Source organism: Panthera onca, chromosome B2 (assembly GCF_046562875.1).
Source record: "Panthera onca isolate mPanOnc1 chromosome B2, mPanOnc1 haplotype 2, whole genome shotgun sequence".
In the NCBI taxonomy this organism is placed as follows: Eukaryota; Metazoa; Chordata; class Mammalia; order Carnivora; family Felidae; genus Panthera; species Panthera onca.
In genome coordinates this window covers 41,423,851-41,448,000 of record NC_138343.1, presented here as the reverse complement: position 1 = coordinate 41,448,000, position 24,150 = coordinate 41,423,851, and the positions used below count along the sequence as shown (strand labels likewise).

At 52.1% G+C, this 24,150-nt stretch overlaps 2 protein-coding genes and 1 long non-coding RNA gene across 7 annotated transcripts in view; 2 read left to right on the top strand and 1 right to left on the bottom strand.

The window, feature by feature from the left end:
* MRPS18A (mitochondrial ribosomal protein S18A) overlaps nt 1-9,317 on the top strand; it is a 16,591-nt gene extending 7,274 nt beyond the window's left edge. The window contains exons 2-6 of one of the 2 annotated variants that reach the window (XM_060615622.3): nt 439-470; nt 2,861-2,968; nt 5,635-5,758; nt 5,998-6,067; nt 8,953-9,317. In XM_060615622.3, the coding sequence (XP_060471605.3) occupies nt 439-470; nt 2,861-2,968; nt 5,635-5,758; nt 5,998-6,067; nt 8,953-9,097 (479 nt within the window). In that variant the 3' untranslated portion in view covers nt 9,098-9,317. Of the gene's footprint in view, nt 1-438; nt 471-2,860; nt 2,969-5,634; nt 5,759-5,936; nt 6,068-8,952 lie in introns of both variants that reach the window. The other variant, XM_060615623.3, reaches the window with a different exon arrangement.
* On the bottom strand, nt 9,309-22,527 carry RSPH9 (radial spoke head component 9). Of its 4 annotated transcripts, none has more exons than XM_060615607.3 (6): nt 22,109-22,527; nt 18,609-18,774; nt 16,178-16,307; nt 15,573-15,719; nt 9,843-9,968; nt 9,309-9,470 (listed from the first exon to the last, which is right to left on the bottom strand). In XM_060615607.3, exons 1-6 carry the CDS (start codon nt 22,525-22,527, stop codon nt 9,325-9,327), a joined length of 1,134 nt encoding a protein of 377 aa, XP_060471590.3. In that variant the 3' UTR covers nt 9,309-9,324. The 4 variants fall into 4 exon arrangements, with proteins under 4 accessions (XP_060471590.3, XP_060471592.3, XP_060471591.3 ...); XM_060615609.3 differs by having other exon boundaries at nt 9,309-9,462; XM_060615608.3 differs by lacking the exon at nt 9,309-9,470 and having other exon boundaries at nt 9,726-9,968.
* LOC132667119 (uncharacterized) lies at nt 22,510-24,150 on the top strand. The gene is made up of 2 exons (XR_009604976.3): nt 22,510-22,598; nt 23,154-24,150. It is a non-coding gene; the product is annotated as an uncharacterized LOC132667119 (long non-coding RNA).

Genomic DNA, 24,150 nt, shown 5'->3' with positions numbered 1-24,150 from the left:
AGCCATGTTTGTCTGATTCTTGTCATGAAAGGACACATGCAGTAGGTACTTTTGAAGACCTTTTAGATGCTTCTGTCCCCACCCCCACCTCACCTCTGAGGTCACATCGCTAGGCATGGGAGGGTAGGATCTTGCCAATTCCCCTGGTTTAGAACCAAGATGAATTTTGGCTCAGAACAACAAAAACAATGTGGAGACCCTTAATCCCAGAGAGATGATATTACTTGGGGATCTAGGCTTGCCCCCACCTAGCCTCAAGGGCATAGAGCCTTGGCACTTGGAGGTGAACCCTGTACCCTTTTCTCTTCCAGGTGGGGATAGTGGGAGAGTGCAGACTGAAAGCTCCGTTTTTCTGCATGTGTAGAATTTGAGCTATTATTTGAAACTCACTGTTCCTTATTAAATGGCTGACCTAATTTTTCCCCTTTATCTCTGTAGTGGTGGAGATCCAAGAAGGGAAGACAACTATAGTAAGTATCATTGAGCTGGCCACTACAGCCTCTTTAATGCTTGTAGCTGCCTGGGAGGGACAGATGGACGGAGGCCCAAACTGGACTCCTGGCTTCAGGAGCAGCTCCCTCTGTCATCATAAATCCCACAGTCTACCATTTTTCAAGCTGTGCACTGTAGTGGTTGAATCAGAGACGGTCACTGTGCCTGGACTGAGGCCTCTGTTATTTGATTAAAGTGGCATTTTGTATGACAAGGTCTCAGAGGTCTTTGTTGATACATTCTTTGGTGGGTGATTAATCAGTTTTCTAAAGGGGAAACTAAGGCAGTGGTGAGACTGGAAAGCCCAAGTAAGCTGACCCATGGTGGGGAGCCTGGATCTCAGTCCCTTTCTTTCCTGCCTAGAATGACCAAGCTACTTCTTAAGTGACACAGTTAAACGGTGACACTGTCTGGGCCCTGGGCTCTCTAGCTAGTGCGCTGGCTTGTCTGTTGGTTAAGTAGTTAGAATGATTCTTCATCCACCTACTCCCCCCTTTCCCTCAGTGGGCCCATCTCACCTCCCTTCCTCGGGGAGTCATGGGGCCTAGATTATCCTATAATCCCTAAAAGACAACGTTGTTTTCACATGGCCTGCCATGCTTCCAAGAAAGCCTCAACTACTCCACAGAGCTCCCAGAAGCCTCTAACTTCCATGTCAACCAGGGATTTAACCCTTCTGGCAGCCAGCCACGCTTGATCCTCCTCAAGGCAGTCTTATCCCCAGGACAAGCCCTCTTTGGGTTCCCTCTTTGGGTCTTCCCCCAGAATACTTCCTCCTGCTTTTCACTGGTTAACCTCAAAACAGTTCTTTTTAGGGGGCTCCCATCCCTCTGGGCACCTCTTTTGGCTCCCTTATTCAAAGCCAAAACAAGCATTCACCCTAGAAACTCCATGCTGGTGGAGAAAAATATATCTGACCTTTGAATATGGAGTGTTTTTCCATATGGAGCGTGAATTTGCTATTTGCAAAATAAACGTGGAGACATTGTGGCACTGTGAGACCCCTGGCTGACTTTGGGTACTGCTCACTTTCTGGATCTCACTGTCTTCATCTATAAAATAAGATTATGATGCTTCCCTCACTAGGTCATAGGGGTGAAATGGGGTGATACATGTGAACCATTATTAGCACAGAGCCAGGCATACAATGGGGAGTCAATAAATGTTAGCTCTCTCCCCCGTCAGGTCCGCCTTAACTTCCTCCCAAGACCTACCATGCGTCTCCACGTTTTCCCCAATGCACTTCTCCGTTTCTGGCATGGCTGTGGTAGCCTTGGTAGAAAGTTAGGTAGCAGTGCCCGCACAGCCTTGCATTGCATCCAACCCCCTTTCCCTTTTGCCACTTCTCCCCCAGGAGACAGTATTGCTTTCCTCCCAGAGCCCAGCCTCGCTCTCATGATCCATGGCCTCAATCAGCAAGGCTTTCTAAACTCCCCCTCTTGTAATCAGAGCTGCCTCCCAGATCATTGGCTTATTAATTCCAAGGCTGTGTCACAGGATACAGCAGCAATGGCGGAGGTCATTGCACACGTGACCTCAGCAGGATTTGAAAGGTGGCATCCAAAATGATGAAAGCAAGGAGGAAGGCGGGGGAGTGTATCTTCCCACGTGTGTTTTAAAAAGAGAGAAAAAGCAGGAGGGTACACGATACCTGCTTGTAGAGGCATAGATCAGGCTTTCTCAGCCTCAGTGCTGTTGGCATTTGGGGCTGGCTAAATCTGTTGTGGGGGCTGTTCTGTGCCTTGAAGCATTAGCAGCTTCCCAGCTAGATGCCAGTAGCACCCCATCCCCCAGCTGTGGCAATCTAAAATGTCTCAGACATTGTCCCACATCCCCTGGGGGGCAAAATCCTGCCTGGTGGAGAACCACTGGCATAGACTTACCTCTGTAAGATGAAGCTGGAAATGGCACTTTCCTCTGAGAAGGATATGTGGGACGGGAGGGAGACTTCCTTTTAACTGTGTATCCCTGCACAGTTTGAAACTTCTTAGCATATGCATTTATTACTTTTTCCCAAAGCACGAAACATGATGTTCTGGTGTTTTCTTTTGCTTTGTTTTGTTTTGTTTTGTTTGAGGAAGGGAAGATAGTGTTCAGCTGATAAAACAAACCCCTCCCTCTTGCCATCAACATTAAGTCTAATTGCCACTACTCTTACATGCCACCGTGTGTCTCTGGCCACCCCTAAGGCCCAGTATACAAAAGCTGCAGAACCACCAGCACAGTTCGGGTGGAGAGACCTATCAGCCACTCCCACAGGTCCCCAGAGATGAACTTTCCCCAGCATCTCACCATTTTGGGGGTTGCTCAAGGATCTGAAGCCCCACGTGGCCTTCTCCCTCACTGGCTCTCTTTCTCTGCCTCCTAGATTGAAGGCCGGATGACAGAGACTCCCAAGGAAAGTCCAAACCCCCCTAACCCCACTGGCCAGTGCCCCATCTGCCGGTGGAACCTGAAACACAAGTATGGCTATGAGGTGAGTCTACTCAGACACTCGGTTCTGCATGTCATGGAGGTCATGGTCCCTGGTTCACTTAAGCAGCATCCCCACTCCCCAACCCCAACCCCACCCGCCAGCCACTGCATCTCATGGAGCCACCAAAGACAGGAGCATTTTGTTCAATGGCTCTCAACCCTGGCTGTGCCAGGGAGCTTAAAAAAAAAAAAACCAGCCCCGCCCCAGACACTGATTCCATTGGTCTGGGGTGGAGCCTGGCCATCATGATTTTTTAAAGCTCCCAGGGTGATCCTAATGTGTAGTCAGGGTTGAGAGTCACTAACTTAGATCATGGTCTGGTTGCATGCAGTTCAGACCACCAGGGCCCTGTAACCCAGTCTTGCAGGGCGTGTTCCCAAGGGGATGAAATCAGGATCTAGATTTGGCTTTTTGCCTTTTCTTAGGAGGGTATATTTGGAGAGTCCTCACTATGCTCTGGGGACACATTACTGTCTCTTTCCATACGAAGTTATAAAGGCTCCTGTTCGCTCCAGCTCTTCTAGAGCTGTTGTCTCCACGGAAAGGTGATAATGGTGAATAACAACAAGACGTAACCCGCACTGAGTGCAGGCTCCATGTCAGGCGCTGTTGTAAGCATTTACATGTCTTAATTCGCTTAGCTTTCACAATATCCCTGTGAAATAGGTATTTTTTTCACCCTTGTTTTCTAGATGAGGAAATTCGAGGCATGGAAAAGCTGATGAATTTGCCTCAGTTCACCCAGCTAGTATCAGAGCCAGGATATAAACTCTAGGGATACAAAACCCAGGCAGAGCCTACTATCCTGACTGCTGTTCGCCATCCTCTCTAGAAACAGGGAGGCCTTGGGGGAAGGGACGCAGCCCTAGAAAAATCCATACTTGTCCTTCAGAGTTCTATTGGTGACATTAAGCACCCTATTTTTAGGTTTCAGGTGATTCAGGCTCTGGGCCAATTTGACCTGCAAGTTGTCCCTGTGCCCCTCTGTGGAATGGGATGACTAAGGGCAGAGATCCCGGTCAGGTGGTAAGAGCAGGAGAGGCCACATGCCCATGGGATCTGAACAGAGTGACCCGACTAATCTCCTGGGCCGGGAGCCTTGGCTCTGGGCCACCCAGCAAGGAGGGGGGCTCCTTTCACTCTGCCCTGGGCCCTTCTGCTCATAACTGCCTGAAGTAATCGGAAGCCTGCAGGTCACGGAGCAGTGTTGACAGCTTCTTGTGACATGAAGTTAGTGGGGTTGTGTCCATACTTAGAATCCCAGCTGAAAATGGGGAAGTGAAGCCCACACCTGCCTAACCACCATGGGGCACTCTTTCTACCAGCCGTTTCCAGGAAATGGATTTGGCTGTGTTTATCCAGCAGAAGAAATCCAATCCCCTCCGAGGTAAAGGCTAAAGTTGTTTTCCTTTTACCCCTTTCCACTCAGGACAATGTTAGCCTGAGCTGCACAAAGCTGTCGGCTTGCTTGGCAGCCTGCAGTGGGGGGCTGGGGCTGTGGGCCCAGTTTATTAGTCCTGGATAATCTAATCCAAGTTCTTTTCACCAGATTCTAAAGATTACAGGGGTGGGAATTGGGGGCTCGGGTCCCTGAGGAGCTGTCCAGTGATTAAAACAAATCTGCGGTTATACAGCGAGGCGCCTGCCAGGGCAGCAAGTCAGTTTGTGGAACATGACTGCTGAGACTGGCATGCCAGGCCCCTCAGGTGGGCGGGGCTGCCATCTCCATCGGGAAGTAAGAGCTTTTATTTAACCCCCTCAGCCACCCTGTGAAAGTTGGAAGGGGAACTCAACTCTGGTCTTGATTTTGGCTCTGTTTGTCCTTGTTTCCTTCACTTGTCCAAAGCGGTCTCACGGTCCAAAGGAAGCCTGAGGATCCATTCACATCTGCTCACGGGGGGCTTAAGAAGATGTGGCATTCAACTTCACAACCCTGGTCCCCTCCCACTCGGCTCATATGCTGCCTCGCACTTCCAAGGGAAGAGCATAGGTTGGAGGGGTGGTCTGTGTATTCTGGCCCCATGGCATGTAGGCTTTGGGGTAGAAATGGTACCCGTTTTCCCACTTTCCCTCTTGTGTGGAAATCTGTGACGTGCCCCCTATCTCACCCAAGGAGAATAACAGACGTTTCATTACCAGAAAAGATGCTGCTGGCGCTTGAAAAATTAATGCACTTTTTTTTTTTTTTTTTTTTTTTTTAAGAGCAAGCAGGGGAGGGCAGAGGGAGAGAGAAAATCTTAAGCAGGCTCCACGCTCAGCACAGAACCCAACATGGGGCTCAGTCTCACGAACCGTAAGATCATGACCTGAGCTGAATCCAGAGTCCAATGCCCAACAAATTGAGCCACCCAGGTGCCCCAAGATTAACCCTTCTTGAAGAGTTTGTTTTCTAATCTTATCAAAGATTCTTATGGAGGAGCTGAGAGCCTTTGGAGTTGGTTATGGGTTGGAAAATCTTATCAAGTTGGGATTTAACTTTTGTTAGGGTAAAGGTGGAACAGTGTGCAAAGCTCTATATAGAAGGTGTGGTATCAGGTTGGTTCCTGAGGGAGACATCAACCCCCTGGAGTGCTGGGGTGGGACGGCCTCCCCTGTAGGCCACAAGGCCTGGTTCCCTACATCAAACACCTACCAGCTGAGTGTCTGCAGTTTTCCCTTTCCACTAGGATGTTCTGCTGCTCAGTCAGTTCATCCGGCCTTGCGGGGGCATGCTGCCTCGAAGGATCACAGGCTTGTGCCAGGAAGAGCACCGCAAGATTGAGGAGTGTGTGAAGATGGCACACCGGGCAGGTAGAATGCCCTCTCGGGGCTAAGAGGGGCAGAGGGCTATAGGTGCCATCCCCCCGATCCCACCCCTCGCTGGCCACCCCATGTTCCGGCCCCTCCTGGAAGAGAAATGGACATCCAGAGTCTTCATTATACCCGCCACCTGGTGCCAACTTCCTGCCCCCCTGGGCTTTCCCTCTAGCACCCAAGAGCTGCAAAGGGAGCTACAAGACCATCCCACATGTGCTCTTGCTTCCACTCAGGTCTGTTCCCAAATCACAGGCCTCGGCTTCCTGAAGGATTTGTTCCGAAGAGCAAACCCCAGCTCAATCGGTAAGCAAACCTGGGTGTCAGCACCAGGATCATTTGGCAGGCCCTCGGCTCTCACTGTATTCCACTGGGGAAGCCATTTACTGGAGCTCGTCCCACAGCTCTGAAAGCTAAAGGGCTCCTTGGCTGTCCGTTCCATCCCTCCCAGCATGAGCACCCACCGCCGCTGCGGTGGGTGTGCCGTGCACACTTCTGTGAGCCTCCCCTGCTGGCCTCAGCCTCTCTCCTCTTCCCTCCCCAGCTGGGCACTTAGCATAGGGGCAAAGAGGGTAAGAAGGTCTGCTGGTTGGGCATTAGAATGTGCTAATCCCCTGTTTATGACATCATACTGAGTTGCTATGGGAATGTCAGAGCACTTCTACAAACTTCGGTATCCCAGCACTAGGGTTACTAAAGGGCAAAATGAGGCCTTAGAAATGGGAGGGCTCTTTGGGGTAGGGCCACTGTGCACGTCCTACACTACAGAGCTTTAGCGTCCACATAGACCAGATTGCAAATGGCGCTCCCTAGAGTCCTGCAGTTAACCTGCAAGGCTGTTCATGGCAGCCTGGGAGGTCCTGAGCTTATGTAGAGGAGAGGAAGGCCCCTAGATCCTGGAATCAATCAGTCTGGCTTTCAGCCTAAGCAGGGTGGCCCCCTCTGGTATAGAAACACATTCCTGTCTCACACTCCCAGACAGCTCCTTTACCATACTCATGGTCTTCCTAGATCTGTGATACCCCCTTGTTGAGAGTAGATCTGGGCCCCTGCCCTCCGCAGTCTGTCCAGCTGCTACTATAACTGCTGTCTGTAGGGGACCAAAGATGGTTGAAGCAGAGCAAGACACCGCACCCACAGCGAACCTCTAAGGCTGAGCCCCAACAAAATGGCAGACACAGAGGGTGGGAGGCCAGGCAGCGGACCGGGGGTGCAGGGCCAGAGCTGGGTCTTCACTGACACCTCACCAGCACCCTGGCCCCATGCCCATCTCCACCTGTACCTCCCACGTTGCTAGCTGTGTCATTTGCCCGCAGCCCTGGGGGAGCAGATCATATTAACCTCTTCCTGCCTTTCCTGGACCATTTGGGGGTTGAGCCTACCCTCCCTTCTGACTTGTAAAGAGACAGCAGCCGGCCTGAGGACACAATCCATCCTGCCCTCAGGCCTTTGAAGCAAGGCCAGGCTCCCTCCCATATATCCGGTGTCCTTTAACGTGACACGGGATTGATGATGTGTGGGGGCTCTTGAGTTGCAAAAGGCCACTCTGGGGAAGGGGGGGGGGGTGGGGGGGGAGGGGAAGTCCTGACTACGAGGAAGTTTGATTCTCTTGCAAGGGATTTTATGATTCCATCCAGAGGTCCTTGAGCTGTCATATACTGGCCCAGGCTCTGCTGGGCCCTGGGGAGCTACACTTCCCTCTTCCCTGGCCCCTTCAGGAGAGATAGAAAGGAGCCTCAGTTCTTCCTAGAGCTGGAGTGTTCCCCAGAGAGCTAACCAGAGGCCACCTAGGCACTCCCCCCTGCCAGCTGGCTGTTCCATGTGGCACAGGCATCAGGCCCAGGGCTAGCCAAAGCCCGGCTTCCCGCTGGACTCTCCAGGGCAGGGGGAAAACGGCCTTAGGGTAGCAGCTCTGAAGAACCTGGTCAGCCTCAAGATTTTCTGGGGTCCTTGATCCCAATGAGCATTCCTTTTGGGGAGCCTGTTCCCATACTACATCTCTTCACCCCTTCTGAAAACTGGGAGATGGCAGCTTGGGGACCTGCCGGGTGTTCCCCTCCCTTTACCTTTACTCTTCTGCTGTCCCAGCACCACCAGCCATAGACAGGCCATCCCTGGGCCCCACCTACTACACAAAAGTCTCCCTGATGGGGGCACTGACATTGACAGTATACTGGAGAGCCCTTCCCTCCCTGCCCATACTTGGAGTGTAGGCCAGCACTTCCCACAGCTTTTTACTTCCTCTCAGAGCTGATCCCTTTGCACGAGGCTAAGAGCAGGAAACCAAGGTCCGGGGGAGTTCAGCTGAAATGTATAAATCAGCAATCTTTTCTTTTTTTTTTTTCCAGTTTTATCCAAAAATTTTCAACCAAGGTGATTAATTTTTTTTAATGAAAAAGTTTCTCATATGAGGGTCTCTAGAGGTGGCTGGGTTGAGCCCCAGCCTCGAGTGGAGGCAGGGGAGGAGCCTGGCTTTGCCATAGCTGAGCTTTCAGGACGAAGGGTGGGCCTCTCTGGACAAGATCCAGGTTTCATTCTGGATGGAGTAAACCCCAGTCCCAGCCGGCATGAGCCACTTTTCCGGGAACTGTCAGGGCCCTGGCCATCCCCAAAGGAGGCCAAAGGACTGTGGGCGGCAGCCATCTTCCCCCACCCCCCTCCTGCTTACAGGAACCTTCCTGGGCTAGGTCTGTGCCACAGGCCCTCACCCTTGGCTCCCATCATGGGTTGGGTGAGGGGCAAGGGTCCTACACCAGTATGGCTGCCCAGGGGATGCTCCCGGAAGGCTGGGTTGGCAGAGGGAGCCAAGTGGGGAAGAGGGAAGGATTCCTCCAGGCCTTACATCAGCCTCTCCTCTCCCCATGACTGAGGCCAGAGAGGAATGATCTGCTCTCTGGGCAACCTCTTCCCCCGCCTCCTCCCCCAGCAAGTATACACACAAACACTGACAACTCATAAAGATCAAGGGAGCGCGTGGCCCTGGGCTGCCTGACCCTGGCCACACACACTTGAGGCAGCAAGAGCCCAGCCCATCTGTTTACAGCACACTCAGTCATTGCTCCCAGGAAAAGCCCCTGCTCCTCAAGAAGAGAAACTGGTGAAAGGCTCTGGCCTGAGGAGACAGTACCCACTCTCCCAGCTCTAGCATGGGCCACTGCCCTCACAGCCACCTCCCTACCCTCCCTCCACAGGTACCTGACCCGCTGGTCCCCCCGCTCCGTCAAGCCCATCTATAATAAAGGCCGCCGCTGGAACAAAGTGCGCATGGCTGTGGGGTCACCCCTCCTGAAAGACAACATCTCCTACTCAAGAAAGCCTTTGGTGCTGTATCACTGACGGGGCAGAGCTTCCTGAGAACGTGATCAGAGCTCCTGTACTCTGGCCCAGCTCCTCCAATGGGGACGGCAGGCACAGGAGGCAATGGACCAACTTCAGTGCCCTCACCCTGCCTGATGACAGCACTGGGAGGGTGGCGGGGTCCCTGAGCAGCAGTTGTGGTCCTATACCTGGCAGTTCTCCCAAAAAAGAATATCATAAACCAGGCTCATGGACTCCACCACTGGTTATGTGTGCTCACTGCCTGGGAAGTGCAAGGGCCTTGAGCCCATTTCTAGCCAGTTACTGAACGTCGAGTCACTAATCCCTTGTGATAGGCCAAGATGGTTCCCTAGCCCTGTGTTGACCGCCTTCAGCTCTTCACCCTGCAGGGCTTAGAGGAAGTAAGTTGAGCTGCCTTCCTCGGAAGGCTCCTGGCTGTCCCCTCCCCGACTCCCAGCAGTTTCCACCCACCATCATCTCTCCATCTCTCTCTCCTCTCCTCTCTTTCTCTCTCCCCCTCCCCCTCCCTCGTTAGCACATTCCAGCCCTCTGCCATTTGCTCCAGAGCTGGGTCTCCCAGCGCAGTGGCCTCAGAGCCTGGCCACCAGATGAAGGTGGAGGTGTGGAGAAGCAGCAAAACAGAACAGACAGAGCAAATCCACTGCAATTTATGAAAATAATGTTCAGACTCTACATAAACCCTCCAGGCTGACACCCCTGCCCCCCCCCTAGAGCATGAAGGGGAGGTCTATGTTCTTCTCACCGGTACCCACGTAGATGTAGCCACAGTTCTTGGTGCGGGGAGCATGGAAGAAGGTGAGGCCTGGCCAGAGCAGGCTGCGCAGCACCACCAGTGCGTTGCCCCTCTCCATCTGGATGCTCCAGGACCCTGGGAAGAAGCGGGCAGGAGGGGAGACCTTGGATGCCATGGAGCCAGAGCCCTACCCTGTGTGCAAAGGCCCTCAGTTCCTAGGCAGCCTGGCCTGGGTGCTAAGGCTCCGCTGGGAAAAGGGAAGACAATTTAATTATCTGGCGCTTTCCTCCTCCTGATTGCCTTTTAGCCATTTTGCTGCTCATTAAAACCACTTCCAGAGGGAGGGCAAAGGAAATGAAAAGAGGTGAAGCACACCCTAGTCCATTTTGTTCCTGTCAGCAAGTCTAGTTAAAGGTTGAGTGGGGGAGGAAGTGGAGTCTGCAGGCCGGGGAGATGGGGCCCAGCTCGGGGAGGCTTTCCCAGGCTTCCTCGCCCTATTTGAGAGGTAGTCACCAGTGGCCTGCAGTCCTGGTGCAGTCTGTCCTCTTAGCCACTTTGCTTTCTCTTCCACAGCCCCAGAAGCCTCTGCTCCGGGACGGATTAGACCTGACCGGGGACGCACAGAAGTTGGGCTGTTTCGGGCCTCCCAGCTCAATAGCCCTTCCTGGCAGCTGGGAGCCTGAGAGCCATGCTTGGCAGGAGGGGACTTGGGCTGCAGCTGATGAGCCTTTGTGTGTGCTGGGTTCTGCCCTGGATTTTTGCTCCCCAGACAGAAGCGGCCCAGCCCGGGGCTGAGTTGTGCAGCCATGAGGACTTGGCGGGAAGGGCCTGATCCAGCTCCAGAACCAAGGGAGGGAGCCCCTGTGTGGGAGGAAGGAGCCTGGGAAAATCGCCTCTGGATGCAGATCTGGAGCTTCTATTCCCCTGCGCACTGAGGCCTCTCCCCGGCCCAGCCACAGCTCTGCTCCGGGCCCTGCCAGAAAGGCAAATGCTTTGAAGGTTTTGGTGTTGGACCAGCCAGTGATGCACTGAGAGCTGCGCTGAGGCCTTCATCGGCTGCCAGCTCGGCCCGGCTGCTTGGCTCCCACCACCCCAGCTTCCCACAGGCCTCCTCCAGCCACGGCCCACCCTGGTCACTCCACACCCAACAGCCTCACGGCTCAGTCCGCACCCACCAGGGGCCACCCTGCGTCTGAGAGACCTGGCCACCGGGAGCCCCTGGGCCCAACGGCGGCTCAACCCTGCTCAGGGGGCCATCACCTTCCCCGGGTCAAAGCCAGAGCTTTCCCCGGGTGCATGTAGGTCAGCTGGCCCAGGCCTGCTCAGGAGAGGCCGCCGGCTCAGAGCCCAGCTGAGCACTGCAGCAGCCTGCGCTAGGTGCCACCGCCCCTTCAGGAGAAGGTGAAGTAGGAGCCACAGTGTGGGCTTCACTCCACTCCCCCAAGCCCACACGGTGCTGGCCAGCGGCGTCGAGAAGGAAGAGGGCCCCTGGGTTACCAGCCCCGACTGGGGCACTGGCTGGCCAGAAAAGGGGGTAGAAGTTCCCCTAGCTCCTACAACTTTCCTGTCTGGGCACCTGAGGTTCTCTGCCTCCCAGACCTGCCCTCAGAGTTCGAGAGGCCCTAGCCTGCTGCTTTCCCAGTCACTCATTACAGAAAACAGGTTGCCTGAGGGTAATGAGAGCAAGGGTGTGACAGAACAAAGTGTCCCAGTGCACCGTATTCAGCTTTTGGCCAGAAGCACAGACCCCAGGAAGGTACGTTCCCTAACCACCACTCCCCCCCCCCCCCCACCCACCCAATCCAGTCACACACAGTACCCAGAGCATCATCTGGGGACAGTCCCTGCCCTTGGAGCCCGCAGTCCCACAGCTTTCTTGAACTGAAAAGGGTCAGGCTCTGCCTCACTTGTCTCTGCCCACCCAGGAGGGCAGCTTACAGCCTGCCTGAGCCAAATGCCCTGGAGAAATGAAATCCTGGAGTCCCCCAGCCTAGACTGCTCTCAGTTCACAGTTGCCAGCCCTTTAACACACCCTGGCAGGGGCCGGCTCCTGACCTTCCCTTGCACAAGGCTGCCCACCTACAGTTTGGCCCCTTCCTCCTGCTCCCCAGTAGATGAAGGGGCCCCACCCCCGCCAAGAGCAAGGGGAAAGATGGCAGGGATGCTAGAGAAATGCAGTGCCCCCACTGGGGTAGGGGGCAGTGCCAAGCAGGCTGCAGGGTGCTGATGGAGAACGGAAGTGGCGTGTGAGGGCCCGGCCAGCCAACAGCACTGCCTCCCTCCCTCCCTTGCATTCCTGTCACACTCCTGTCCTCCTTGTCCCTGGCTCAGCTGGTCGCCCAGGAAACACAGACTCCCAACGTGCCAGGAGTCACGTAGCGTCTACCTGGAGAGCCAGGCACTTGCTGTCACCTTCACCCACTTTTACTGCAAAGGCTGGAAAGGCTGGACCCCCAGCCACTGCCACCATGTCCTCTCAGACTCCAGAGGAAGCAGCCTCCTATGGTCCTGGTCTCTCCCAAGTCCCCAAAACGCCCGTCCTTCTCCCTGGCAGCCAGCCAGTCCTCTACAAGCTGTTTTTTGAGGATGTGTTGGGGGGCAAGTTAGTAAATCCGGAATGGAGCCTCTTGGCAGGAAGTCCTCCTGGGTTGCCCCAGGGTCAGGGGTCTCACTTTGCTAGTGGAAGCCTCAGTCTAGGGTATGTGTCATAATTACATTCTCCTGCCCTCCTGGAAAAAAGGGTAGCAAAGCTCTGAGATTACATTTGAGGGGGCGAGTGGGCCAGACTAGGGAACAGGGCTCTCCAGCCACAGCAGATGGTTTTAAACTTTCTCCTCAAATCAGCCCCACACTTCTCACACACACAGAAATAGCCATGGTCCCTTTTCTCAGAGCAGCCACTCCCCCCACACCAGGGCCACAAGTTATGGGCAAGCCCCCTGGTCCAGAAGCACCCGTCAGCCAGGCTTCCAAGGGACTGGGTGGAAGGAGCCACCTGCACACACACCCCCAAGAGAAAGCTGATCTGGGCACTGTGTTCCTCACCTGTCTGCAGCATTCCTAACTCCTGTCCCCTGCCTCCTCCCCAACCAAGGCCACATTTGAAAGGTAGTTCTCCTGGCAGGCAGGCATCTTGCTGCCCTCTGCTGCCTGAACTGGGCGTTGCTGCCTGGCTCACAAGTGCTGGAGCCCGAGCGGTCCGGCACCTGGCAGTTTCCTGAGATCTGTGGGCTCCAGCCTTCAAGTGGGGTAAGGAGAGGAGCCCTGCTCCCCAGGGGACCGGTGACCTTTTGTGTGAGGCACCTTCTATTTTACATTTTCACTACCCATCCAGTTTCATTGGATCTTTCAAAACTCTGCGAGGCAAAGACGGTGTCCGTCTTGGGCACGACGGCATCCTGCAGCCTGGCACACGGCACCTGCTCAGTGGCTATCTGCTCAGTGAAAGGTTAAGGAGCACTGAACGGCAGAGTGCTGCCGAGAAGTCTGGCCTGACCTGGTGCTCCATCTGTCCCACCTGACTGCAGCCCAAGTTCCGAGAACTCTCGGCTGCTGCCCTTCATGCACAAGGAGGAAGGCTGCCCCCAAAGCTATCCACTCCCACAAAACTCTGCAGACCCCAGGGCACAGCAGGACAGCCGGGGAGGGTAGTGGTGGCACCAGGCAATGTCCCTCCCCATCCTCTCTTCAGCCAGGGCTTGCCCAGGAACAAGCTGCTGAGCTGGCCCTACCTCCACAGGCACAGAGAGCAGGAGTCCTGGGGACAGGCCCAACCTAAACCATACCTGCTAATGGGTGACAGAGTCCCCTAAACAGTCATTTCAGTCCCAGAAAGGAAACTGATCCTACCTGGGCAGAAAGCGACTGCCCAAATCCATTCCTCCAGCCAGTGCTGACGTCCCAGGGAAGAACTCCTGGGCCCCACTTAGCAGCCAGGCCCCTGTGGCCACTATCTGCTTTGCAGACAGCCAACCAGCACCCTCTCCTCCTTCCCTGGCAGGTAAGGGAGTCCGGGAGCAAAATCAGAGTGTCTGCTTTTCCCCTGCCCACCCACACTTGCACCCCCCACACCATGGGCCCCTTTCTAAGCTCCGGGAGGTTTGACTCGGGTACCCCCATGTGGCAGTGGCCAGAGTGGCCATTCCTTGCTGGCAGCCCTTACCCACTTGGGACCATCACTGGCCCCTGGGGTGCTTCAGTAGCCATGAAATGGCCTCCAGATCCTTGTGTGGCCCTATTTCATCCCTCCATGCACCAGTGCCTTATTGTCACAGACCTGTTCACGAGCCGCTGGCAGCTCCTGCCGCCTTGCCCTAGGCCTCCTACCCCTTGGCCTTCTCCATCCTCCCTGGCCTGCCCCAACTCCCCTCTAAGGCCTTTTTGCTGCTCAAAATAGCACTAATAGAATTACTGATTTTCATTTGAGTCCCTACTATGTGTGAGGCACTGCTATAAGCATTTTGTGTGCGCACTCAGTTCTCACGACAACCCAATGAGGTAGAAAAGGTCAGTATTCCCTTGGGGGAATGAGGAAATGGAGGCACGGGGAGAGTGAGGAGGTTGCCCGAGGTTACACAGCGAGTAAGTGGCAGATTCGGAATCCCAGCCCAGAGCCCTTGCCTCTGCCATCCCGCTCTCACCCTGACTGGGAGTGGCCGTGGCTCCTCAGAAGTGTTTCCCCTGTGTGGTGGGCGTGGGTGCTGTCCTGCTGTTCCCACTACCCGCTTAGAAGGAAACACTAATCTACTTGACGCCACAGTTCATGCCAGAGGCCTGGAGTCTAAGGCCCTAGCATTTGCTGTGTCGTGGACTTTAGCCCTGTTTCTTCACCTGTAAAATGGGGATAACAACGGTCTCTACCTCCCAGGTTGGCTGTGACGATAAGGGATGGAGAGAGCTGAGCACACAAGTAGTGCCATTGCTTTTATGCGTCGTCATTACTATCCTTATCGCTGTCCCTAGCGTTGCCATCATCAACAGCAGGTCCCTCCGGTTGGAGAAACACCAAACACGGGGAGGAAAAGAGGCAGGGGTGCTGCATCAGCACCTTGAGTCTGGCCCCCGGTTGCCCAGAGCCTGGCAACTGTCTTGGGCTAGGGCATCCGAGCAAGAGCGTCTTCCCAGGGCTTGCGAAGCTCAGAGGAAGGAAATGGGGTCTCTGTGACCCCATCCCCCAAACTCTGGGTGTGTGCCTGGGCCAGGTGGGCCCTGAAGAACGGGAAGACCGCGGAGGCTGCACGTCTTAAGATTAAAAAGTACCACACACATAGCAGGAAGCAAATGTACAGAACTCATTTCCTTAGCAGGTGGTTGGCCCTTCGGTCGGTCAGCAGCCACTCACGGAGCACCAGCTATGTGACAAGCACCGGATCTAACCACAGAACTTACAACGGAGATGGATGTGTGGCTGGTATTTTCAGGGATCTTTTCAGAGATGGTTGGGGGAGGATTCTCAACCTGCCTCCTTCAAGACCAATAATGGAAATCAGAAGAGGCACCGAGGGACTTCCTTTCTGTGGAAGACAGTACTTCCTTTTGTCTGCAGACACGTACCGTCTGTTTATTATGAGGTGGGCCTGTATTGGGCCTTGGGGAAGCCCCCACCCTCAAGGACCTCCAGTGAGCCACCCGTTCCCACTCGGGCCCTTGGTTCCAATCTCAGAGGAGAATGGCAGATAGCATGGCCCACTGCTCTGACCTGGGGGCAGACCCAATGTCCTCAAGGTAATGGGCTATTACCTTTGGGGATGTCATGCTCTAAGGAGTCCATGAAGTCCAGGGAGGGATCCAGGTCAGCCTTCTCAAGCAAGGTCTTGTTCTTCAGCTGAACAGGCTCCCTGAAGTGGAAGTAGGAACTGAGCTTCTTGGCTTCAGACAAAGAGAGTCCTAAAAGAAGGTGGTATGGTCAGCCCCAAACCACACAGCACCCCCTTTCTCCACGCACAGGGACCACATGGAGGGGCCTGCAAATGACTCAGTCAGAGACTGACTGAGAACTAAAGGGAGAAAAAGGAGTAGTGTTCTGTCAGCCAAAGCTTGGCCCAGGCCCTGCAATGAGGAGAGATCAAGGAGGAAGAAGGTGGGAAAGGCAGGGAGCCCAGACCCACGCAAAGCCTGGGACCCAGGTAGGAGAACCCTCAGGCAGAAAAGAGTGGGGTCCAGTGACTGGGCAGCCCATGCCAACCACCGATGCCAGGCCATTGGGCACATCTTTCCAAGTGATATGGCCACAGCTGTTCTTTCTCTGAGGAAGTGAACAGTTTCCCCAGAATTCTCAGAATGTATCCGACTATGCTTGGAAAGAGACGCTTTCCTGCCCTTGAGAGGGGCCCTGGAGAACTCACCTTCAAAAGTCCGATTGACATGGACAGGTCCAAAAGGGGTCTTAAAAAGGGCTCCTCGGGGGATGATAGCCACAGCCTTGTCAATCTGGTCAATGATAGACACCAAGCGGGTCTCTTCCTTGATCTGGACCTAAGGAGACGGGATGAGCCATCCTGCCAGAGTACTGTGCCCACTCACCACTGGTGCAAAAGCCCTCTGTATGACCATCTGACCTGGGTCACCACAGTGTAATGCCAGCTCCATGGAAAATCATGCTGGGCAAGCCCTCGCCTTCCCTCCGCTCAAGATTTTCTTCCGTTCTTCCTTCCTTCCCTCCCTCCCTCTTTTTTAAATTGTTAATACAGACTGATCGTGCAATATTTAAAACTACTATAAAAAAGTAGTCTCTCTTGCCCCATCCCTAGCCCCCCAACTGCCTTCACTGGAGACAACCACCATTAACAACTTCTTATATTCTCTTCCAGAAACATATCATATTTAAATGTTCTTATTTTGCCTTTTTAATATACAAAAGCAATCATGCTTGTTGTAGAATATTAGGTAATATGGAAATCATTTATCAAATACTTAAAGGAGGGGTGCCTGACTGGCTCAGTCATTAACCAGCCAACTCTTGGTTTCTTTTGGCTCAGTTCACGATCTTGTGGTTCATGAGTTCAAGCCCCACATCAGACTCTGGGCTGATGGTGCAGAGCCTGCTTGGGATTCTCTCTCTCCCTCTCTCTGTGTCCCTCCCAACTCTCTCTCTTCTCTCTCTCAAAATAATAAACTTTAAAAAATAAATAAAATACTTGAATTAAAACCACTTAAAATCCCACCTCCTAAAGAGAATCACTAATAACATATTGGTATATTTCCTTCCATATATAAATATATATATATCTCAGAGGAGATATGGCAGATAGCATGATATATATAGATAGATAGCAGATATATATATATATATATATATATATATATATATATATATTTATATTTAAAACAAAATTAGAGTCACAGTTCATATTGTTTCAGATCCTGCTCTTTAACATTATTTCTCAAGCATCACCTCATATTATAACATTTTTATGCAGATGAAATTTGGTTACAATCAATATCAAGGGCCACCCTGAATAAAAGGACTTCATAGAGGTGTCTGTGGGAAAAGCAGCACTTGACAGGGAAAATGTGTCACCAGGGACCCTGAGAGTCACTCAGCCACCTATTTCCCATGAGTGGCCAACAAGAAATTTTATAAATTAGATAGAAACTAAGACTCAGTATGTGGCCAGGCCAGGGGCTTCAATTGTGTCACCTCATGTAATATGCACAAGCCTACAAAGTAGTTATAATTATCCCAATTTTATAGGAATAAGACTCAGGGGGGTTAAGTTTGTCAGGGGGAGAGGGGAAGAGGAGTGGGGATGCCAGGTGAGGCATCACAGGCCTAGACCTAGACTTTTGGTATCATCCAGGTTCAAGGGCAAAGACTGTGTTTTGAATTCCACGTTTGTCAAGTTTCAATATGTTGAGCTCCTTATGTTTTGACCTAGCAATTCCATTTGTAGGAATTGAACCTTCAGACAGCGTGCACATAAAATGGAAATGACATTATATACAAGGTCATTCACTGTGCCCCTGCTTGTCAGAGCTAAAATTTGGAGACCTGCATTTCATGAATTAAGACTCGTGAAATTTGGTACATTCATGCAATGGTAAAAAGAATGGGGAGGCTCTTTAGAGCACTGACATAGAAAGACCCCCAAAATATATTAGGTTAAAAAAAAAGCAAGGTGCAGAGCTGTGTGCATAACATGCTGCCACTTGTTTTGTCTTAAGATAAACAGAGAATATGTAGAGGTAAGGTATTTGCCGAGGCTTGCATTTGCATAAAGTGCCTCGGAAGTTGAGCTTCTGAAACTTTAATGTGTATTCGAATCCCCTTGGAATGTGTTAAAATTCAGATCCTGATCCCAGCCCAAGATTGTACATTCCTAACTCGCAGGGCATGGTGATGCTTCTGATCCAGACTGCAATTTGTGTAGCAAGATTTGGACACGCATGCACATACACATAAAATGGTTACATTGATGCCCTCTCTCTCCCAGAAAGTGGGCCTGGGTGACCGGCAGACAGGGATGAGAGGGACATTTTCGCTAAATTCCTTTTTGTGTCTTTGAATTTCGAACTATATGGATATATTATCTAGAAAAATAAAAACATATAAAAAGATACAAGAGGCTGTGCACATCCCAGTGCCCCGGAGCGCAACACAGACCCCCCTCTCCCCGCCCCTGCCCAGAGCCAGGTTGCTGACAGAGTGGCTCATCCACTCTCCCCCGTGTCGCTCAGGAGCTGAGTGGGGTTATGTTGATGCCCTCACAATTTCTATTGGGCTGGGTTTTGGATAGCCCAGGCTTTCTTTGTCCTCCTCCTCTTGTCTTCACTTACCACCACTTCCTCTTCAAAGACCTTTCCGCCCTCCTTTATCTTCTGCAGCTCAGTGTGTTCATACTCATGTGAGGGGTCCCCCATGAAGCGGCCCTTCACCACAGACATCTGTGCCATCATCTCCTCCGTGGCAGGGGGCAAGAGGCTCCACTCCATGCAGTTCAGGCTGCCAACAACATCCCCACGGGCCTGGTTCCCAACTACCCCTCTCACTCAGGCTTCCTGCCACTGCTCCTTCTCTTGAGGGATGAAGCTCAAGAAAAGAGTCAGTCACAGCTCTCCCCTTGGAAGGTGTACCCCACCCCCACATGTGATGCAAATTCCATTTTATTTTGTAAAAGTTCACAAAAGCTTCATGTATGCCAAAATTCCAAGAACTTCTTCCTAGATATCTGCACTGTGAGATTCCTGATGAGTTTCTAGAACCTCAATTACAGGCAACTCCGCTTTGCTGAACCCCAAATTCATGCTCAGCCTGCCTACTGAACCAACAGCATGGCCCTCTTCCCGCATTTCTCAGGGAAGCCAGCTCAGGCCGCAGGGCCCATCCTCTGAGGTCTCCAGCGCTGACCGGCCAGATGCTTCTTTCCCCTCCCACCAGGAGAGGGCATCCTCCCCTCCACTCTAACCCACTTGGCCTATGTCGCAGGCTGCTCATCTTTCTGCCCTTCCCTCTCTGCTGGCTCCTTTCTCAACATCAAAACTTCTCAGCTTCCCAAATCAACACCCCCCAAGTCCATGGCCTGCTAAAAAATATCCTCTTCCTGTCCCCCTCTCCTCTCTCTCCAGCTCTGAATAATAATCTCAGAACAGGGGTGCCTGGCTGGCTCAGTCCGTAGAGTATATGCCACTTGATGTCAGAGTCATGAGTTCAAGCCCCACGTTGGATGGGAGGCCTACTTAAAAACAAACAAACAAACAAACAAACAAACAAACAAAAAACACCTCAGGGGCGCGTTGGTGGCTCAGCCGGTTGAGCATCTGACTCCTATTTTTGGCTTAGGTCATGATCCTGGGGTTGTGGGATTAAGTCTACTTGGGATTCTTTCTCTCTCCCTCTGCCCCTCTCCCCCATGCTCGCTCTCTAAATAAATATCCCAAAACAACTTGCTCTGTGAAAGCCTTTCTTCCCCTCCCCTTCACTCTGCCCACTACATGGTCATTTCTGCCCCCACCATCCCCAAAAAATGGCTTAGGAGGTCATTCATGGGACCTAAAAACCAACAAATGCATTCCATTTCTGTTTCCTTTGACATCTCCCTTCTTCCTCCTTCACTGCCCTAAATATTCCCAGGGATCTATTCTTGCCCCTCTTTTTCTCTCTGCAGGCTGGCCCACCTGACTCTTAAGAGACTTAGGTACTGTCTAGTTGGTATCCAGAATCCAACCACCTCTTACCACTCCACTGTTCCCCACTGATCCAAGTCCCTATCTACTCTTACCTAGATATTACAGTAGCCTCCTAACTGGTCTCCCCAATTCCATACCTGCTCCCCTTTCAGTCTCATTCCCACCCAACTGCTAGATCATGTCTCTGTGCACAAGCTTCCCACACTTCCCATGAAGCCCACTCCTTGCAATGCCCACAAAGCCCTGCAAGATTGTCCTTGGTCCCTTACCTCTCTGACCTCATGTCTTACAATGCTCCTGCTCACTTACTCCTCTCCAGCCGCACTAGCTTCTATGGGGTTCCACCAACACTAAACACACATCTGCCTTGAGCCCTTTTCACTTGCCTGGAATTCTCTTCCTTCAGATAAACACATAGCTCACTTTCTCAGTTGCTTCAGGCCTCTTCACAAATGTTACCTTATCAGAGAGACTGTCTCTGACCGCCCTATTTAAAACAGTACCCCATGCTGTATTCTCTATCCCTCTCGGCACTGCGCACCAGCAGACATGCAATGTATGTGTGTTTATATATTGTTTCACACACACACACACGTTATAATGTAAACTCTATAAAGGCAAGGACTTTGTCTCATTTACTACTGAATTCCTGGTGCCTAGATCAATGCCTGGCACATAGTAGGTGCTTAAGAGATAAAAATCTTATGGAACAAAATGAGTCCCCAATCTCTATCTTCAGTCCAGATTTTTTTATCTGGACTTCAGATTTGTACTTTAATGTGCCTCCTATGACCCTGCTCCCCAGTCACCTCATATCAAGTTCACTGGGGCTTCCCTAGTCCTACTTCCGGATTTCTGTCCCTGTGGGTGGCACCAGCACTTACCCAACTGCCTTAGCTGGAAGGAGGGTCAACCTTGACCTCTTCTTCACCTGCCCCATTCAGGCCCAAGTCCTGACAGTGCTACCGTCTACATCTTTCCCACCCATCTCCTCCCCTATTCCCTCAGCTACCTCTTCCTTTCAGTCTCCTTCATCTTGACACTGCAACACACTCCTGAATGCTCACCCACTTCCAGGCTGGCATGCCCACTCAGCTATAAACAGGCTCTTGTTGCTTAAGGCCCCTCAATGGCTCCCCATAGCCTACAAACAAAGTTCAACCACCCCCTCCCCGAGCCTCTCCATCCAGTCTGCATAAACACCCTTGCCTGCCACTATCATGTTTACCTACCTGCTGTTCTCCCAAACGCTCCAAGTCCATTGCAGCCAAGATTGCAGAACCATTCCCTCTAACTGGCATGCCTTTCCCTCACACCTTCCTGAGGAACTCATCAGCTTTCAGATCTCAACAGATCTCTTACTCCCTTAGCAGTCTTATTTAATTGCTCTCTAGAAGGCCTTGGTCCCCCTTTGTACACATTTCTGTTCAGGTGTTAACACACTTTGCTGTAATCGCAGGGTTATGTGTCGGTCTTCCTTCCTAGGATGTGAGTAACTTGGAGACTGGTGAGACTTGGCCATCTTTGTAACCCTGTCTACACAGAACACATCCAATCAATGTTGCATTGATGCACGACAGATACATGAAGTCTCCAACTCCCTGCGGCCTGAAAGGGTTGTTTTGTAAGGTGGTGAGCTTCCCAGCATCGCTGCGGGTAGTCAAGACTGGCAGGATGGCCCTGTATGGTAGCGTCCAGTGAATTTTCCCCAGTTTGATATCCCTCTTCTATTCTGCATTGGTTCTCTACTTCCTAGACTGCCTCCTTTTGTGAGCCAACTCCTACTCCACCAAAGATGCTCCTGCATCCCCTTCTAAACAGCACCTTATTATCCTCCAGGGCTTCTAACCCTTTCCAAACTGCCCTCAATACCAGGACGTACCTAGCGTCCACTCCAGGTCTCCATTGTCCAGGAACTTTCACCTTGCTCTGCCTACGTTCTTAGCCTGGCCTCTGTTATAAACCCACCAGCCTCCAAATTGTTCTCCTCCCCCTGTCCCGCCCCTGCTCTGCGCTGTTCTCATGTCCCCCACCCCCACCCCCACCCCACCTTGCCCTATAGGCCTCCCTCCTTTCGATTCCATCCACACCCACCCCATCCCAGCCTCCTAGTGGCGCCCCCTTCAGTAGCCCGGGGCCTCTGCCTCCACCTGTAGAGGGTCTTGCGTGGTGCGAGCTGGTCCTCACTCAGGCCCTGCGCGATGTAATAATCGGCGACAAGGCCGAGGATGCGGCCCCAGAAGAGGACCCGATCATAGCGGTAGTCGCGTTTCACCAGCAGAAGAGAGGTAAGTAGAGAGGCCCGACGGTCCGGGCTGAGGCCCTGCCCACTGCCGGACGCCAGCTCCAGCGACAGCAGGAGGCTCTCTGCGTCCATCGTGCCCAAGGCTCGGCTCAACGCCTGCCAGGTTGCTAGGAGAAGCTGTCTCCATGGAGACCAAAGCCCTGCCCTCCGTAGGGCAGTAAGGATTCCACTCAACGCCTGTGGGCCCCGCCCTCTTAGAGCCTCAGGCCAGCCCTGCTCCCCACCCAGCCCTTCAGAAAAGCTGGGTCGCACACTAGCTCCCATACTTTCCTTCTTGCGTTGGGGACCTCATGTGTTCAGCTGTGACAGTAATGGCGTAGTTTCCCCTAACATAGGTAGGCTACAGTGTGGGATTGAAGGTCCCCAGTTCCATAGATATTTTTGCCTTTCCCTGAGCCCTTCAAATAGTTGACATTTATTGAGTCCTCATTCTATATGGAATGGGGGCTTGGGAAGAAAACAGAACAGTGACATTAGCTGTATTATTTCACTCCAGTTGTGTCCCTTCTTAGCCTCAGAATTGTGTAAAGAATTTGTGATCCTCCTGGCTCTAAAAGTCTAAGAATCTGGAGCACCTACATGGCTCAGTGGGTTAAGCACCCAACTCTTGATTTCCACTCAGGTCATGATCTCACAGTTTGTGAGTTCAAGCCCCCCATTCCACTCAGTGCTCACAGCGCAGAGCCTATTTCGGATCCTCTGTCTCCCGCTTTCTGCCCCTCCCCTGTGCATGCTCTCTCCCTCAAAAATAAACAAACATTGAAATAATAAAAAAGTCTAGGGATCTAAGATAATTAATCCCCCTGCCCCCACCCCCAAGTCCTACAGAATGGGGTCCATCATTCCATTCTCTTCAGTCTTCATGAGATGTCTATTTACTCCTTCCTTAGGACTATTCCACCCAAGTGACAAATGGAAACCTAGGCACTGGGGCAAGGTACGGAGCTACACCTTGGGAAAACAGGATGTGAAGAGAAATACAAAAAGGATGACATTTACAAAAAGGATGACATCACTTGCCACCTACATTTAGCTATCTCGGGCACCACAACAGTTGCCTTTAGGCCCAAATGGTAGCAACACATGAAAGGCCAGAACCCCACTGCAGCTGGGGCTCTTCACTCCCTGGGCTAGAGAGACTACTTCACACCCACCTCTAGAGTCCCCAGCCAAGGTCAAACAGATGAACAGATGCCTACAGCAAGCTTGTTGTCAGGGAAGGAGATTGGACTTGTTAATATTAACTGATCTCATTCCTGGATTCCTTTGGAGAGGACTCATGGAATTAGAATGACCTGAGCCCCAGTGCCAAGCCAAGAGAGAAATACGTGTCTAAATTACCCAGATAATTACTTTGTTTTGATTATCTGGGCATTGTTTATAAAGACTTTTAAAATTTGAGGGAGCTGACGGTCTAATGTGTCTTCCATCTCAAAAAACAATTTGTAACTCCCCTGTTGAAAACTCTCCCTCTGCTCAGACCCTTTGGTCTATCCATTCCCAAGTGGGAGGTAAGGCCCTGTTCCTTTTGTAAGGCAACATCCTCAGATAGAAAACTAGCAGAAATTCTAACTGGTGAAATAGGCTTCAATTGGTCATAGCCCTGAGAGTAACTCAGACCTTTTGTTCTCATTGATTCCAGATTTACTTACCACTTATTAATGGCAGGTGCCTTGTCAGGAACCATTGTGAAGCCAGAAAAGGAAGTCCTGAGGCCTTCCAATGCTACCACTTTTGGCAGACTGAATCAGGTTAACTATTTCAGAGTAAGACCACACAGTACTAAGCCTCTGGAGCCAAGTGGACTGGGTTAGAATCCAGGTTTCACCATGTAGGCAAGTTGTTCAATTTCCCCAAGCCTCATCTATAAACTGGGAACAATACGTA

Excerpts from the sequence above, each read along its gene's own strand:
- RSPH9 (XM_060615607.3), bottom strand. The coding sequence starts at position 22,527 with ATGGGAGCTAGTGTGCGACCCAGCTTTTCTGAAGGGCTGGGTGGGGAG. Across the intron at positions 16,308-18,608 it reads TCTTTGAAGAGGAAGTGGTG|GTCCAGATCAAGGAAGAGAC; the intron begins GTAAGTGAAGAC and ends CCGTCTCCTTAG. Across the intron at positions 9,471-9,842 it reads CTACATCTACGTGGGTACCG|CCCTGCAGGGTGAAGAGCTG; the intron begins GTGAGAAGAACA and ends ACTTCCTCTAAG.